At 46.4% G+C, this 18,922-nt stretch overlaps 1 protein-coding gene across 1 annotated transcript; it reads left to right on the forward strand.

Annotated features, from left to right (window-relative positions):
• Window positions 1–8,237: 8,237 nt before the first annotated feature.
• PELI3 (pellino E3 ubiquitin protein ligase family member 3) lies at window positions 8,238–18,258 on the forward strand. The gene is made up of 6 exons (XM_070950709.1): window positions 8,238–8,389; window positions 11,138–11,267; window positions 13,066–13,167; window positions 14,898–15,095; window positions 16,375–16,563; window positions 17,692–18,258. The coding sequence occupies exons 1-6, from the start codon at window positions 8,238–8,240 to the stop codon at window positions 18,256–18,258; spliced, it is 1,338 nt and encodes a 445-aa protein (XP_070806810.1).
• Window positions 18,259–18,922: the final 664 nt, after the last annotated feature.

Raw genomic sequence — 18,922 nt, forward strand, 5'->3', positions numbered from 1 at the left:
CCAGCCCCTTCCCCTTTCTGAATGGGGGAGCGGGAGAGCGGGCAGGTGTCTCTCCCCCCCCCCCCCGCTCTCTTTCTTCCCTTGCTTCAACGGATGGGGGTGGACGGGGAGTGCGTGGGGAGGGAAGGGGAGGGGGCTCGGCGGCTGCGTGGATTGCAGGCTCGCATCGCCGGGAGGGGAGCGGAGCGTCGTGGCAGGGCGGGCGGGAGGGAGGGGGGTTCTGGGGAAGGCGGTGGGGGGAAAGAGAGGCGATGAATCTGTGATCCCGCCCGGCGTTGGAGAGAAGCAGCCGCGGCGATCGGGCTCGATGGTGGGGTCTCCATCCGACGCGAGCGGCGGATGCTGAGTGAGAACCCGCCGCAGGGGAGAAGGGGGAAGGGGGGAAATTGGGTGGGTGGGCTGAGAGGCGCGGGGGGGGGGGGAGAGGGTGAAAGAGGAGGGGGAGGCAGACCCCCAATCCTATTGGGAGGGGAGGGCAGGGGAGGGGGCCGGCCCCCCCTTTCTCATCCAGGACCCCCTGTAATTCTGGGGGACCCCCTCCCTTGCACCCCAAATCTCCCCCTTTCTGCAGAGGTTCACCCACCCACCCTATTAATTGTGCCCTTCGCTGAATTTGGGGGGGGGGGACACACAAAAATAGGTATTTTCCTAACCCACCCACCCCATTTCTGCCCCCCCACCAATCTGGAGAAAGTGGGAAGGGGGCATCTTCTCTGTTGTTTCTTTTTAGACATCCGAAGGGGGGGGGCTTCCGGATCCCTGCCTGATCCCCGGGATCCCCATTGATCCCCCCTCCTCTCTCTCTCTCTCTCTCTCAAAAAAAAAAAAAACTGCCTCTCTTGGCCAAGAATTACTAATCCTAAAATCCATTTAAACCCACCCACCCTAAAAAAAATATAAGGGATGCTGTGAGCGATGACTCTGGATTTCTTCTGTTGTTTTCTTTCCCTCTGGCTGCCTTTTCATGCTTCAGTCGGTCCCCTAATGCGGGCACCCCAATCTCTCCACCCCAATATTTTGAACCCCCAATTTCAGCATTCCTTCCCCCCCACACACACAGACACACTCCAGCTCTTCTTCCTTTCTTCCTCCCTCCTGGATCCTCAAAAAACCCATGGATTTATCAATGTTTATCTCTGGGGTAGCAGAGACACCTGGATTGATTGCAATGGGTCGGTTTCCCAATTCAGCCCCTTCCTCCTTATCCTCATAGCCCACCCCCCCTCTCATTCCCCCCCCCCCCCAAAACCCGAATGGTTCCCTTAGAAGTCCCCGCCGGCTGCGTTCACACAACCTGCGTAACTCAGCTAGTAGAACCATCCATTTTCTGACTTGCAAAAGACCAGCTTGTGTGAAAGGACGCACCTGTTTACGGATAGCCTGACCTCGGTCGATGGAGGCAGGGAGGTCAACTGAGGGATTTCAGACCGGGATGAACATGCTGGCTAACTGGACAAGCCATCTGGGTTCTGATCCAGAACTCCAGATTCTGGATCAGAATCCAGATCCAGGTAGGTTGTCCAGAATAGGTTGTTCTGGAGAACCTACCATCCCTTCTTAAACCTTGAACCCTCAGCCGGATTCTCCCGGATCCTACCTGTTGATGGCATCCTTCTCCGTTGTTTTAAGAACCCCTAATTTTCTTTTAATTTTTGGGCGCCGTATGAAACAGGCTGATCTTTGCTTCCCACCCACCCCGCAAAGCCCAGAACTGTTTTGGTGTTTCTTTTGACTTCCTCTTATGGCTTTACCTGTTGGTCTTCCATCCAACTGCTCATCAGATTTGATTCCCCCCCCTCCAGCAACAAAGCCAACTCAGAAAGAAGGTTCTGTTTTTTTTTTCCTTGCAAGGAAAAAAAACCCAGATTCCTTCTTGAAGGCTTCTTGGAAATATATTCTGCACATGCTCCGGGGGGGCATTTTTATTTTTGTGGTTGGTGGGTGGGTTGATTAGGAGTCTTTGTTGATTCTTAAGAAACCACATAGATAGATTTCATCCAGGGATTTTAATCTGTGTACATCCCTGCAAAGGAACATTTCTCTGTTTAAAAGATAAATTTTCAGGGTTCCTTTGCTAATGTAGAAAATGTTTTTAAAAATCCTTCAGGCCAAACTTTTCTGGGCAGCTTCATCGGGGAAGGGGGGGGTTATGATCAATTTGGGGTTCTTCTGATCCCCAAGATATGTATATGTATAATGTATATATGTATATGTGTGTGTGTGTGTGTGTGTGTGTGTATATATATACACACAGACACACACTCACACACACACAGTGCATTGTGTGTATGTGTATATCTATATATCTATATATCTCTATCTCTATCTCTATCTATCTCTATCTATTTATCTATCTATCTATCTATCTATCTATCTATCTATCTATCTATCTATATACACACACTGCAAAAATACACCTTTTATAGATGTGTGTATACACACAAACACACGAGAAGCTATACAATACGGACTGCAAAAATACACCTTTTATAGATGTGTGTATACACACAAACAGACATATATACACACACACAAAATCTGCAGAAACTGCACATGAGTAGCTACACAATACGACTGTTTATATACAAACAGTCCGTATTGTATAGCTTCTCGTGTGCGTGTATATATGTTGGTGTGTATACACACATCTATAAAAGGTGTATTTTTTGCAGTCCCGTATTGTATAGCTTCTCGTGTGTGTGTGTGTGTTTGGGTGTATATACACACATCTACAAAAGGTGTGTTTTTGCAATCTGTATTGTACAGCTTATTGACGTGCAGATTGTGGCCTGGCCTTGTTGTTAGGAGTGCTGGACGTGGGGGCAAAAAGGCGGCAGTTTGAAATCAAGGAAAATATTTATTTTTATGTTTTTGTGACAATTTGGACAGAGGTGGGGGCTTGTAGAACAAGGTAAATTGGAAGTTACAATGCAAACAGGAAAACAGGTTTATGTGTGCAGCTGATTTCAGATTTCTTTCTGACCCCCTTGTTGGCTGTGTTCACACACCACCCTAAAACCACATCCCGGCCCATGTCACCTTAAAAGTAGCTTGTCACAGCGCACAGGTGTGCCATGGCTTGTTCGTATAGTGTGCCATGAGATTTTTTTAATTGCTTTTTCTTTTCTTCCTTTTTTTTTAAATTAGGTATAGTTTGTATAATCCGTATAAGGTATCCTCGATTTACAACCAACATTCCTGTGGCTAAGTGAGACAGGCGTTAAGTGAACTTGCCCCATTTTACGATGGTTTTGGCCACGGTTGTTAAGTGAATTCGCTGCAGCTAAGTTAGTATCGTGGTCGTTAAATGAATCTGGCTTCCCGTCGCAAAAGCGGATCACGTGATTCCCGAGAAACGGCAACTGTCATAAATATGATTCAATTGCCAAGGGTTTGAATTTGGATGCTGCAATGGTCATAAGTGTGAAAAACAGTTGTAAGTCAATGGTCACTAACTGTGAACTGTTGTAAATTGAGACGTATTCCGTATAGTGTTGGTACGCTTTATAAAATCTATAACTTCCCATCAAACTATGCCATACAGATTGAAAAATACATACATATGATTCATAATTTTCTGGGGAGTCCCAGAATTAATATTATATATCCAGTGTTGTAGATTCAGAAAGGTTTAAGAACCACGGGTTTAAAAATTGTGTGAATTTAGCTTTTGTGTGGTTAGTTGATGTATTATTTGGGATTATATAGTATATAATCCCAAACTGGAATGCTAAGATTAATTCCATAAACCACAATTAAGTAAAGTATTGATAAATAGGTCACAGTCATCTAACCAGCTTTCTGTTTTCCTTGTTTGGAAAATATTAGCATGAATCAATCACTATTAATCTGGATCGGGTTTTTTTTAATTGGCTGGCGTTATTGCGATTTGCATAATGTATGGTAATTTAATGATTTTGCTCAGGCCAATAGCTGGAATCCCAATTATTGTGGCTTATGAACCCAGGTTTAAGAGCGCTGTGTATAATGAGGGACTGAGTCAGTTGTGTTTTATTCAATAGCCATGCCTGACTAACCATGGTTTAAGCACAATATATGATTACAAATCTGATGTTAGAATCTGAGTGTTGGAGTTATTGGTGTGTGGGTGATGTATGTATGTACACAGAGAGAGAGAGAGAGAGAGAGGGAGATACCGGTATAAACAAAGCATCTCTAATGAGAATATATATATATATTCTCATTAGAGATGCATTGTTTATTTTTTTTGAACCAACTTCCCTGACTTGGCTGTCTCCCCAATATCTTCATCCCCCAGAATTCCCTAGATGGGTCGATATCATTTCCCAGAATTCCAAGCTGAGCATTCTGGGGTTTGAAGTCCATACATCTAGAAAGAAAGGTTTGCTTAAGCCCCTGTTTAGAATTTAATAAATAATAAGAATGGATGGATGGATAGATGGAAAGATGGATAAACAGACAGGAAAAGAAGGAAGGAAGAAGAAAGAAAAAGAAAGAAGGAAGGAAGGAAGGAAGGAAATAAAGAAAGAAAAAGAAGGAAGAAGGAAGGAAGGAAAGAAGGAAAGAAAGAAAAAGAAAGAAGGAAGGAAGGAAAGAAAGAAAGAAAGAAAGAGAAAGAAGGAAGGAGGGAAGGAAAGAAAGAAAGAAAAAGAAGGAAGGAAAGAAAGAAAGAAAAAGAAAGAAGGAAAGAAAGAAAGAAAAAAGGAAAGAAAGAAAGAAAAAGAAGGAAGGAAAGAAGGAAGGAAGGAAGGAAAGAAAGGAAGGAAAAGAAAGAAGGAAGGAAGGAAAGGAAAAAGGAAAGAAAGAAAGAAAAAGAAGGAAAGAAAGAAAGAAGGAAGAAAAGAAAGAAAGAAAAAGAAGGAAGGAAAGAAAGAAAGAAAAATAAAGAAGGAAAGAAAGAAAGAAAGAAAAAAGGAAAGAAAGAAAGAAAAAGAAGGAAGGAAAGAAGGAAGGAAGGAAGGAAAGAGAGAAAAAGAAAGAAGGAAGGAAGGAAAGAAAGAAAGGAAAAAGGAAACAAGAAAGAAAGAAAGAAAAAGAAAGAAAGAAAGAGAGAGAGAGAGAGAATATGAAAAAGAGAATTTGGAGTTTAATCCTTTATAGCCTCTTCCTGCCCCTCTGGCTCCAAATCATAAACTAAATCTTAAAAATTTGGCAGAGGGGTTGACACCATCTAGCTTCCTTTAAAAAAAAAAAAAAAAAAAAAACTTCCAAAATTCAGAACTCCACATGAAGACATTGAAATTGGAATTAAGTCTGTACAACTTTAATTAATTTCTGCCTCTTTTCCTCCAAGCTTTCCCTGTTCCTCCATCTCTTCTAGAAATACTTCAGAGTTTGAGGTCTCCAATGGGGTGCCCAGGATCTTTGCATCCTGGAATGTCCCACAAGTCTATATGCTCTTCTGATATTTTGCATTTTTGAATAATTATTTAATTTTTTTTTTTTAAACACACCACCTCTAGCACTGTGGCTTTGGAAGTTTTCTTCCAAAATTAAAATATGAGCTTTGCCCCTCGTATCTTCATATTTGGGGAACCAGCGTGTTCCCCTCCCCCACCAGTAGCCATTTTGTGACAGTGCCCATAAATATCCTCCTCCTCCCACCCACCCCCAAAGATTGGGGCCCCTCCAATCGAGGATTATTAAAAATTCTTTGGATTCTCAGGAAAGATAGCTGTAGTTTTTAAAAAGAATGAGGTTAGCCTTTTGAATAATTAACCTTAAACCCAGAATGGGAGTTTCTCTCCAAGGAATGTTGATTTAAAAGAAAAAAAAAATCTAATATTTTTGGGGGGGAGTGGGTGGTGGCAAGGATCTTTGCCTCTTTGCAAAGGTTTGGTGGTGTTGCAGTTGTCGGCCAGAACAAATTTGCAAAGTATTAAGGAAAAGGCCCAGATACCGATCCGGCAATCTGTAAAAAAAACTAAGATAATAAGAACAAACTCAAATTTAGGATTCCTAGTGGCAAACCAACAATGGAGGTTTGGTCCTCTTGTGCTTTATGGCTGTTTTATTTTTTTATTTATAAATAAATAAATAAACGGGCGAGACAGATGCTGTTATTTCCTCTCTATTCCGCAATCTGTGCAGAAAGATTTTGAGTGATTGAAGATTACCGAGCTGGTACAAAAAGCCATTTCGGCTCTGCGTCTTCTCGGTTGTGTTCCAGGTTTAAGGAGGAGGAAATGCCAAAAACCGTGGCCTTTTGCAAAAATTCCCCATTCTGTTTTCTCAGACTTGGGGTTAGAGAAAGGTGGATTTTTTTTTCTTTTTTTTCCCCCCTGCTTGTCTGCTGCGTTCACACGACCTGCAGTTTTGTTCCTGAATTCACCTGCAAATTCATTCACACAAGACTCAAAGCCAGGAAAAAAAACCAACAACACCGCCCCCCCAAAACACCCAGGTTTTTCAAACTCTCTGGCCTTTGTTTGTGTGAATGCAGCCGTAAGATCTTTCCTTTATCTGCTTAGGCTGGGTTGCGAACCCAGGAAAAAAAAGGTGCAGGTTTTGATTAAACTACTAAACCCAAAATCCAGAACAGGAGGTGGTTGAATTTTTATTTTCATTTTTTAAAATTTATTTTATTTTATTTATTTTTTGGAAGCTTTCTTTTTTTCTGGTTGGGACCAGGATGGGAAAGAGGATGTTGCCTTGGCAACAGAGAGCCATTAAATATCTGAAATGCTGCCATAGTAACAGCGCGGAGGTAGTTTAGGGCTGTCGCCATGGCAACTTTCAGGACTGGGAAGAAGCGTTTGAAACCCGGAGATGCTAAATGTGTTTACAATCCTTAGAGGGGAGGTGGGAAGGAGGAAAAAAAAAAAATTCAATATCGCGGAACAACAAAGCCATGTATAGAAGGGAGGAATGGCTGGGTGATGAGATGACGTTCGGTCTCCGTGAGTTTCTGAACATGTCTAGGCTGGGCTCTTCTCTGAATCCCAGGGAGTCAATTCCAATCCAGCTCAACCGATACAAGTAGTCTTTGACTTACGACCACGGTTGGGGGGGCCAGAGTTTCCGTTGCTAAGCGAGGCGAGGTTCTTAAGTGAGTTGCGCCCGGTTTTATGATTTATTTATTTTTATTTTTTTGCCACGGTTGTTAAGCGAGCCACTCCGGTTGTTAAGTGAATCAAGCAGTTCTTTGGGTTAGGGTTATAGGGTTATAGGGTCCCCCAACGATTTGGCTTGTCGGAGGAGGGAAGGATCGAAAAACCCAGCCACGTAGCAACCGTCGTAAACACATGTAGGTTGCCAATCATGGGACCGTGGGGGAATGCCGCGACGGTTGTAAGTGCGAGGATCGGGGGGTAAGTCGCTTTTTTTTCCCCCCCAGCGCTGTTGCAATTTGGAATGGTGGCTAAATAGGGGTTTGTAAGCCGAGGATGATTTGATTTGAAGATGTTTTTGGATTTCAAACCTACCCAGGTTTTGCATTCAGATGCTGGAGGTGAGTTCAAATCCTCCCACGGCTACAGAAATCCCTGGGGGATTCTGAGGCAGTTATACCTTCCTCTCAGCCTACCTTCCAGGAGTGTTGTTGCGCCAGGAGGAAAAAAAAAATCTACATCTTGCGCTGTGCTAAGATAGAAGTGCATAGGATATTAAAAAAGACTTAACATCTGACCTCGGCTAATCTTGGATTGCTAAACCAGGCCAAAACCTGGTTAACATTCGGATGGAAGTCCACCAGAAAAAGCAGACCGGAAAGCCCAAAAATTTAATCTCCAAAGAAGACAGTGGCAAACTGTCCAAGTCAGTTATTTCTCAAATCTCGGCAACGTGGAAGATGCGTGGACTTCAACTCCCAGAATTCATAGCGTAGATGGCTGGGGAATTCTGGGAATTGAAGTCCACGCATCTTAAAAGCTGTTTATAAGTCAAGAAGTACATCCAGATTGTTCCCTGGAGCTGATCCAGAATCACCAGAACTACCTAGACTCAATTAGGAATCCGTTTTTTTAAAACCTTAAAAAGAAAACAATGCTGCATCACTTCTGCGTGATCGCCGAATCTACTTTGTGGGATTTGAGACAGTTTGCAAACCATGCTTTCTTGAGATCCTTAAAACGTTGCTTTTCTTCGTTCCTTTCTCTCTTTTTTTTTGCGTCAGTTTCTGCGTGCCGAACTGCACATTTGCAAAACTCCCAATGGCCACGAGAATTTAAGCCCGAGAAAGTTCGTTTTTTCCCCCGTACCTATTATTCAAAATACCTGCGTTCTCCTCCAGGTTCACACAACTCTGTATTCCTAGGATGGTGCTTGAAGGAAGTGCTGAAGCTGTGAGTTCCCATTCGCTAACTCTGCGTCGGACCTGTGCCCAGAATGGGCGTTTTTATCCTTCGGCGGGGGATAGCCTCCTGTTAACCAAAAAACCAGTGAAATACGGGGAATTGATCGTCCTGGGGTAAGTGAAACCATTTTTTTCCCCACGTTTATTCTAGTGTTAGGCAGTGGTGAAATCTAAAATTTGTTACTGTGGTTCTGTGGTCGTGGCTTGGTGCGGGGGGGGGGGTAATGGGACTGGGTGGGCGTGGCCATTTTTTTTCCTTTTTCCTTTTAAAACCATTTTTTCTACAACCTCTTCGGCAAAAAAAAAAAAAAAAATGCTTTCAAAAGGCTCTGCCGATCCCAGCTGAGTTGCCTGATCGTCAGAGGCTTTTTTTTTCCTTTTAAATGCCTCTGACGATCAGGCAACTCAGCTGGGATCGTCAGAGGCTTTTAAAAGTAAAAAAAAGCCTCTGAGGATTGCGCGGCTCAGCTGGGATCGTCAGAGCCACAGTGGACTAATGCACTGTTATTAACATCTGATGCTTGCAATTACTGCAAGTTCAAATCTCGCCAGGCTCAAGGTTGACTCAGCCTTCCATCCTTTCAAAGGTAGATAAATTGAGGACCCAGTTTGTGGGGGCAATAAGCTGACTTTGTATAAAATATACAAAAGAATGAAGGCTATTGCTTAACGCATTGTAAGCCGCCCTGAGTCTCCGGAGAAGGGCGGCATATAAATTAAAGCAAAAAAAAAAAAGAGGCTTTTAAAAGCAGAGGTTGTAGAAAAAATGCTTTTAAAAGCCTCTAACGATCCCAGCTGAGCCGCGCAATCATCAGAGGCTTTTTTTTTTTTTTTACTTTTAAAAGCATTTTTTCGGCCAAAGAGGTTGTTTTAAAAATAATTTAAAAAAAGCCTCTGATGATTGTGCGGCTCAGCTGGGTATGGGAGGTGGGGGAGCAAGGATTTTTGCTACCGGTTCTCCAAACCACCCACCTCCATCGCTACCGGATTGGGCGATCAGGTCCGAACCGGGAGCATTTCACCCTTGGTGTTAGGTAACTTGAGGGTAAAGCAAACAGTTGCGGGAACCGGGTAGACATGGAACCTAACGAAGAGAAGGACTACGGGTGCCATGATAGCAGTGTTCCAGAGGTTATATTTTCCCGGTTCGGATCGGTTCGCCCAAACCGGTAGCGGAAATCATGGGTGATCCTGCCCATCCGCCCCAGCTCTATGACATCCTATTTAAGCATGTTTTTGTGGCCAGGTGCACGCACGGAAGACGCGCACATGTGCGAAAGGCAGGTGCGTGCGTGAATCAGGTGCGCACGCACACACGGCGAACCGGTAGTAACATCATGTGAAACCTACCGCTGCCGTGTTCCAATATTTGAGGGGCTGCCCCATAGAAGAAGGGGTCGACTTATTTTCCAAAGCACCTGAGGGCAGGACAAGAAGCAATGAGTCGAAACTAATCAAGGAGAGAAGCAACTTAGAACTAAGGAGACATTTCCTGACAGTTAGAACAATTAATCAGTGGAACTGCTTGCCACTAGAAGTTGTGAATGCTCCAACACTGGAAGTTTTTAAGAAGAGACTGGACAGCCATTTGTCTCAAATGGTATAGGGCGGTGATAGCTAACCTTTTTGCCCTCGCGTGCCAAAAGCGGGGGGAGTGCGGGAGACGAGGGGGGTCACGTGTGCACGTGGCCACACTCTAATTCAATGCCCCCCTGGCGTCCTGCCCCCCATGCATACGCACGCGACCCCCCCCGTGTCCCATTTCGGAGGGCCCTCCACGCCCCATTTTGGGCAGCAAATGGCCTGTTTCCAGACTTCCAGTAGGCCCGTTTTTCATCCTCCCAATTCTGGAGCCTGGGGAGGGAGAAAACGGCCTTCCCTGCCCACCTAAGAATCCCTCCGGAGGCTGGAAATGGCCTGTTTCCCGACTTCTGGTGGGCCCGGAAGGCCTGTTTTTTCACCCTCCCCCCAGGCTCCAGAATCTTTCCTGGAGCCTTTGGAGGGCGAAAACTGCCTCCCCCACCCCTCCGGAGGCCCTCTAGAGGCTGAAAACGTCCTCCCAGAGCCTCCGCGCGAGATCTGTCATCCAAAACGGGCCACATGGAGACTCTTAGGAGGGGAGGGGTGGTGTGGGCGGGGCCAGCTGAAAATCAGGGAGCTGAGCTAGGCCAACGGCTCGCGTGCCTGCAGATATGGATCTGCGTGCCACCTGTGGCACACATGCCATAGGTCCGTCATCATGGGTATAGGCTAGCAGGGGGCTGGACTAGAAGACCTCCGAAGTCCCTCCAACTCTGTTGTTTTCTATTGGTTTCAAACATCGCCACTTTGGAATGTTTGGGGCAGAAAAATATGTGAGACACATTGGTGAGAAATGGCGTAGGTAGGGTCTCCTGCTTGGGCAGGGGGTTGGACTAGATGACCTCCAAGGTCCCTTCCAACTCTGTCAATCTGTAATATGATGAACAGTTGCAGGAACTGGGCATGGCTAGTCTAGTGAAGAGAAGGACCAGGGGAGACAGGAGAGCATCTTCCAATATTTGAGGGGCTGCCCCAGAGAGGAGGAAGGGGGTCCAGCTATTTTCCAAAGCACCTTTGAAGGCCAGACAAGGAATAATGGATGGAAACAGACCAAGGGGAGATTCAACCTGGAAATAAGGAGGAATTTCCTGACCATGAGAACAATCAACCCATGGGACAGAAGTTGCCTTCGGAAGTTGTGGGAGCTTCATCCCTGGAGGCTTTAGAGAAGAGACCCGACTGCCATTGGTCAGAAATGGTGGTTGGATCTCCTGCTTGGGTGAGGGTTGGACTAGATGACCTCCAAGGTCCCTTCCAACTCTGTTCATCTGTTCAACGCAGGTACAATGGCTCTCTGGCTAACGGAGACAAAGGCCGTCACCGCAGCCGGCTGGCGCTCTACAAGCGACCCAAAGCCAACGGTGTGAAACCTGATGTCATCCACCATATCTCCACGCCACTGATGTCCAAAGTAAGTCAAACAACCCACCGTGGTTACAGAAATGCCCCCCTCCCTTCCACCGCCCCACCCCCCCGGCAATGAGTCTTCGGAGAGGGGCGGCATATAAATTTAATTAATTAAATTAAATTAAATTAAATTAAATGGCATTGCCAGATCTCACTGGGGAGCTATTTAAACCTCTGGCTGTGTTTAAACACGGATTCTGAGCATGGGCAAAGTTCTTTTCCTGCCCCATCCGGAACCACCACCAATGGCTCTGAATGGGGGAATGTAGTCTGAATTACAGGCAGTCCTCGACTTACAACTGTTCATTTAGCGACCGTTCGAAGTGACAACAGCACTTGGAAAAAGGGACTTATGACCGTTTTTCCACACTTACGACTGTCACAGCATTCCCGTGGTCACGCGATCAAAATTCAGACGTTTGGCCACTGGCTCCTACTTAATGACGGCTGCAGAGCCCCTTCTGCAACCTTTTGATAAGCAAAGTCAATGGGGGGGGGGATGCCAGGTTCACTTAACGACGGTGTGACTAACACCTGCAGCGACTCACTTAACAACTGTGGCAAGAAAGGTCATGCAATGGGCTAGAAGTGACACTTAACAAGTGTCTCGCTTAGCAACGTAACTTTTTGGGCTCAAAAGACGGGCACATTTCATCATATGTGGTGGACTTGTGCTAGGACAAAAAAATTAATTGGGGGCAAAAATACACAAATGGCTAGGAAAGATAATATGGAAACAGATAGATTTTAAACCTGAACTGGTTTTATTAGGGACTAGCTGGACGCCCGTGCTTCGCTACGAAACTATATGCTCAGGCTTGATAAATTGACACTGAAACTTAATGTAGAATGTGTAAGTCCGTAGCTTCAGAGTGTGTTAATATAATGCAACTGGCAGTTGGAACAGAGGGAGAGTGGGAGTAGAATGTCCCAGCTCACAGCATCCATCGGTATTCATCTGGCTAGCATCTTCTCAGTGTGTGAGAGAGCTGAGGGATGTTTGGAAACTCAAACAATATTTGCTGTGTGAGCAAGAAGGAGACAGGAAGGAGGCTGGGCATGGCTTAGCTCAACTGTTCTGTAGTAAAGCTGCTTGCTGCTGTGAAAGTAAAACTGAAAATTGGCACAGATTCCTTTTCAGGTGGGGAGGGGGAGTAGAACTCCTTAGCATCAGAGTGTGTTAATAATAATATAGGAAATAATGCTCTGATGGTCATTTTGAAAAATCCTTTCTTAGCGAGCACCTAGAAGCCAAGAGAAACATATGTGACAAATTTCAAGTTTGTAGGCTTTACGGTTCTGGAGATTTTGTGATTACAGCGTGAGTGGTTTTTGCTTTCATATATATAGATGATATCAGAAAATTTTGATAAGAAAAATACGTATTTAGTAATGACATGTTTTAATACCAGCAAGAATTATTTTGGCACAATATTGGAAAGATGAAGAAACACCGCAAGATGAAGAGATAATTAAGATGATACTAACTAGTCTGTGCAGGAATGGATAGGCTGACACTGAAAATCAAACAGAAAGAAGACACAGAATATTATCAACCCTGGAACTTATTCTACCAGTGGTTGGAAAAAAGGGGTGGAGAGTAAGAATGGAATCTGTATATTGTTAAGCAAATTAAATAGCCCAGACAATACGATGTGTATTAAGCATTAAGAAATGTAACTAATAGAAAATTAATAAAATGTATTTTTTTAAAAAAAAGTCAGGCTCAAATTGCCGTCGTAACTTTGAACGGACACTAAATGAACTATTGTAAGTTGAGAATTACTTCTCTGCTCCAACAGGCCCTGAGTGACAGAGGTCAACATAGCATCTCCTACACGCTTTCCCGAAGCCATTCGGTCATTGTCGAATATACTCAAGATGGCGAGACGGACATGTTCCAGGTATTTATCGGGAGGGGACGCCTTTGTGGGGCCTCCAGAGATGACGTGATGGACAGTCCAAGGGGAAGGTGTTTAGCCCCCTCTAAAAGACAAATTTGGGGTGGATAGGCTCACAACGTCAAATCTGGAGCTGGCCTGAACGAGGCCATTTTGAGGCTCCAGGCAGGGGTGAAATCCAACAGGTTCTGACAGGTTCTGGCAAACCGGTAGTGGAAATTTTGAGTAGTTCAGAGAACCGGCAAATACCACCTCTGGCTGTTCCCAGAGTTGGATGGGAATGGAGATTTTGCAATATCCTTCCCCCAGGAGTGGGGAGAGAATGGGGAATTTATTTATTTATTTATTTATTTATTTATTTATTTATTTATTTATTTATTTATTTATTTATTTATTTATTTATTTATTTATTTATTTATTTATTTATTTATTTATTTGTTCGATTTATATGCTGCCGTTTTCCGGAGACTCAGGGCGGCTTACAATGCATTAAGCAGTAGCCTTCATACTTTTGTATATACCTGCTTAGTAGGGCTTTCGGGGGCCCCCCAAGCGGTGTTCTTTTTTATACAAAGTCAGCTTATTGCCCCTACAATCCGGGTCCTCATTTTACCTACCTCAGAAGGATGGAAGGCTGAGTCAACCTTGAGTCTGGTGAGATTTGAACTTGCAGTAATTGCAGGCAGCTGGCAGCTAAGTACTACTTTAACAGCACTTAGTCCACTGCGCCACTCAGGCTCCTCAATTTTGCAGTATGCTTCCCCTGGAGTGGGGTGGGAATGGAGATTTTGCAGTATCCTTCCCCTGGAGTGGGGTGGAAATGGAGATTTTGCAGTATCCTTCCCCTGCCACGCCTACCAAGCCATGCCCACCAAGCCACACCGCACCCACCAAGCCATGCCCACAGAATCGGTAGTAAAAAAATGTTGAATTTCACCACTGGCTCCAGGGTTGCCACAAGGGAGATGTGGGTTGGGGGGGAAGGGAGAATAGAGATAGGATTTGGTAGCCAAAACAAAATATTTTCTCTTGAGAATCAAGGACATTTCTGCAGGTGGCTGAAGAAAGAAGGAGCAATGTTGCCCAAGCAACTGGGTCTCACCCTGATTGGACCATGTGACCGATTATTTGGGACGGGAAGGGGAAAAATGTTTACTTTTAATTAGGTGAAAACTGGGGGGAACATTTAGAGTCAGTTTTCACCAGCCTGCGCCAATATGATCTATCCAATAAAACTATTCTTTGAGGAACCTACCTGCCTTGGAATTCTGTTTGCTATGGATGTATTACTTGGAACCCTGACCCACAGTAGACTGGGTGGCACAGTGACTTAATGGTTAAAGAGTCTTGGCTTGTCGGCTGGAAAGCCGGCTGTCCAGGTTCGAGACCCGAGTGCCACATCACAGGACGAGTTCCCCTCCTCACCTCAGCTCCTGCCAACCTAGCATGCCAACGTGAGTAGATAAATAGGTACCACTTCGGTGGGAACGTCAGAGCGTGCTCAATTGTGGTCTTAAGTCGAGAACTACTTCCAGAGACACAGAAATATTTTAAAAACAGCAATAAAAAAAATAAATCCACCTTAGATTGACCGCTAGAGAAAAATAAAACCAGCATTTTGGAAAGAAGGGAAAAAATGTCCGCTTCGTGATAAATGGAAAAACGTTCGCTTCTTGTGAAAGTTTTACTCGCTGACTCGCGTCTCCTCCTTCTCCCCATCTCTCTGTTCCCAGATTGGCCGCTCGACGGAGAGCATGATCGATTTTGTGGTGACCGACACCACGCCGGGCACAAACTCATCTGTGGATGGACAGACAGCCCAAAGTACTATATCCCGCTTTGCCTGCCGAGTCATCTGCGAAAGAAACCCTCCGTACACTGCCCGGATTTACGCCGCCGGTTTCGACGCTTCCCGCAACATTTTCCTTGGAGTGAGTGAGTCACCAAGCAGCTCTTGTGTGCGTAATGTGTGTGTACGGGTAGTCCTCGACTTACAACAGTTCACTTAGTGACCATTCAAAGTTACGAAGGCACTGGGTCTTCCGGTTTGGCGTCGCGGCGAGGTAGTCAGGGAATTAGCGGGCTCCGACGAGCTCCGGGAAAACCTGACGAATCACTGCCGATGGGTCTGCGGACCAGAACCGTCCTGCAGGGACAGGGAAGAAAGAGAGGCATCTCAGATGACCAAGAGGAACAGGCAAAGGCAGAGCCTTCTGTGCATGCGCAGAGGGCCAAAAACGAGACGTGATGACGTCTGGGCGGGTGGGTGGAGCCTCCTGCTGCCAGAGCTACCGGTTCTCCTGAGCCAGATAGAACCAGCTGAATTTCACCACTGCTTATTACCATTTTTCAGAGTTACAACCTTTGCAGCATCCCCGTGGTCACATGATCAAAATTCAGACGCTTGGCCCGCTGGTTCATATTTATGACCATTACAGAATCCTGGGGGGGAGGGGGGAGGCGATGTCACGTGACCCCCTTTTGCGACCTTCTGAGAAGCAAAGTCACTGGGGGAAGCCGGATTCACTTATCAACCGGATTACTAATTTATCAAGTGCAGGGATTCACTTAACAACAGTGGCATGGGATTTTGCCCCCATTTTACGACCTTTCTTGCCACGGTCATTAAGGGGGAATAACCGCTTTGTTTAGTAACGTGGTTGTGAAGTGAATCTGGACTCGCTTATTGACTTTGCTTGTCAGATGGTCACAAAAGGGAATCACGTGACCCCCGAGGACACTGTGACGGTCATAAATACAAACCTTTCGCCAAATATCTGAATTTTGATCACGTGATCATGGGGATGCGGCAAATGGTCGTAAATGTGAAAAACGGTCCTAAGTCACTTTTCTCCGTCCTTTTGTAACTTTGACCAGTCGCTAAATGAACTGCAGTATTTTAAGGACTACCTGTATTTTTTTTTCACGGACCCAACGGGGCACAGTCGCTTTTGCAACTGACCGACCAAATGATCAAATGCCCGTTTAAAACTCAAATATTTCCACCTATGGCAATGAGAAGGTTTGAACGTGTGTGTGCGTGTGTGTGGTAACTTCGTACCGTTGCTAAACGAACAAGTTGTAACTCAGGGATTATCTAGAGTCTGGTTGTCTTTCACTTGAGTAGGTTTGAGTGAGGAGCAGTGGTGGGGCTTTGGCCAACCGGGACCTTAAAATCAGACTTCAATGCCACGTCTCTCTCGTTGGCAGGAGAGAGCAGCGAAATGGAGGACACCCGATGGGCTCATGGATGGCTTGACCACGAACGGCGTGCTTGTAATGCACCCGAATGGCGGTTTTAGCGAAGATTCCACCCCGGGAGTCTGGCGGGAGATCTCGGTCTGCGGGAACGTCTACGCTCTGCGGGACAGTCGCTCCGCACAGCAGCGGGGAAAGCTGGTAGGTGTTGTGGCCCGCCATTGGCAAGCGGAGCTGGTAGCAGACTCAGACAATGAGGAGGTTGGGGAGGAACATGGGCCAGTCCTGGAGTCTGGGAAAGGCTCTGATGAGGGCTCTGCGTCAGAGGCAGAGAGGGGGCCAGAGCCTCTGACAGTTGTCAGCTGCCTTCAGAGTCAGATATCAGTGGGGCAGAAGAACAGCTGAAGCCTGTTCCCAGTGTACACATACGCAGAGTTGCCAGACGAAGGGAACAGCTAAAGAACAAGGGTCGACTCAGGAGTAAAGCCACAGGTGGGCGGTGAATGGCCCCTCCCATAGGGAATAAAAGAGGAGTGAAAGGGAAGGGGAGTTTGCAGGAGACAATTAGTTCACCTAATTGGTTCCTGACTCTCCGAGACGCCTTGCCAAGTTTTGAAGATATCGACCTGGCAGCTCTCCAAGCCAGATAAGGTCTGTGACTGTAAATTCTCCCTTGAAAGACTTTGCTGGATGTGAATGAGAGGAATTCACAGTAACTTAATCAAAAGGGGTTTTTGTTGGGACAAGGAGTTTGCTTCCTGCTCTTGGGAAGCCTAGCTTGGAACAGTAGGTTGGCAACTCAACGGAGAAGAGCGGATTATAAATCAAGATTTATCCACCGAGAGTGGATTATAACTCAAGATTTATAAGGTTTAGGAGAAGGAGGAGATTCAGGAGTGCAAAGAGCAAGACAGATAATTAAGGGATAGAACATACGAAAAAAGTTTGCAGGATTTGGGTAGTTTAGTGAAAAGAAGGACTAGGGGTGACATGATAGCAATCGTCCAATATTTGAGGGGGGTCAACTTATTTTCCAAAGCATCAGAAGGCAGGAGAAGAAACAACGGATGGAGACTAATCAAGGAGAGAAGCAACCTAGAACTAAGGAGAAATTTCCTGACAGTGAGGACAATTAACCAGTGGAACGACTTGCCACCAGAGGTTGTGGGTGCTCCATCACTGGAGGTTTTTAAGAAGAGATTGGATAACCATTTGTCTGAAATGGAATAGGGTTTCCTGCCTGAGCAGGGGGGTTAGACTAGAAGACCTCCAAGGGTCCCTTCCGACTCTGTTATTAATCTCTTCTTTTCTATTCTCCCTCGATGCTAGGTGGAAATGGAGTCCAACATTCTGGAGGACGGCTCCCTCATTGACCTCTGTGGAGCCACCCTCCTCTGGCGCACTTCGGAGGGGCTCCTGCGCACCCCAACTTTGCAACAGCTGGAGCTGCTGCGTCAAGAGGTCAACGCTGCCCGGCCCCAGTGCCCGGTTGGCTTCAGCACCCTGGCCTTCCCCAGCCTGGCCCAACGAGGCATGGTGGAAAAACAGCAGCCCTGGGTGTACATCAACTGTGGCCACGTCCACGGTTTTCACAACTGGGGGTTCCGTAAAGAGAAAGGGGGGCTGGAGCGCGAGTGCCCCATGTGTCGGCGGCTGGGCCCTTACGTGCCTCTCTGGCTGGGCTGCGAGGCCGGGCTGTATCTGGACGCCGGACGCCCCACTCACGCCTTCTGCCCTTGCGGCCACGTCTGCTCCGCCAAGACTGTCCAGTATTGGTCGCAGATCCCGCTGCCGCACGGCACCCATGCCTTCCACGCCGCCTGCCCCTTCTGCGGCACCTGGCTGACCGGCCAGCAGGGTTTCGTCCGGCTCATTTTCCAGGGACCCCTCGACTGAGCCGGAGAGAGGGGGAGGCGCAGCAACACGGCCCGCCTGGCGGGGGAGACGGTTGGAGAATAAACCACAACCTCCGCTGGCCGCCGTGGACCGCTCAATCTCGTCATTTGATTGTACTGGACTTTGCATCGGCCGGACGGCCACCGCATCTCTTCCCATCCAAGCATTTTGGGGAGGGGGGGGGCAGGATTCGATTCCAATTTGAGGAAGACGGATTCTCCTCAGTCCGCCCACCCCACCCCCATCCTCGCCTCCTCCCCATGACCCAGTCGTTCCCTTCCCACTTAGAACCCGTCTCCGAGAAGCAGAGGTTCGCACAAACGGGGGACTTCCTTGGTTCCCGAAATGGGAAGCACGTCGTTTTGGGGCCAGGGGGCATCCGAAAGCCAGCCGATTATCTTCAAACAGGGTATGCATCGACAGAGGAAGCTCAACTCGAGATCCGTTGCTTGGGCATTGTAGGCGATCTGCACGCTGCTGTCGCGATTTCTTGAACCCAGGTTTAGGGTTGTTGTGTGTGAACCCAGCCTAGATCCGTGTTGGATCGGTGGGGCAAGCCCAGGAGAGCTTTGCTGTTGCTAACACAGAGATATATATATATATATATATATCCATTATACGGTGTGGGTCTCTTCTTTATGTACTGTCTCCCGCCTTTATTTTG

This window comes from Pituophis catenifer, unplaced genomic scaffold (genome assembly GCF_029215685.1).
Source record: "Pituophis catenifer annectens isolate HBS135680 unplaced genomic scaffold, rPitCat1.0.hap2 SCAF_10, whole genome shotgun sequence".
Classification (NCBI taxonomy): domain Eukaryota; kingdom Metazoa; phylum Chordata; class Lepidosauria; order Squamata; family Colubridae; genus Pituophis; species Pituophis catenifer.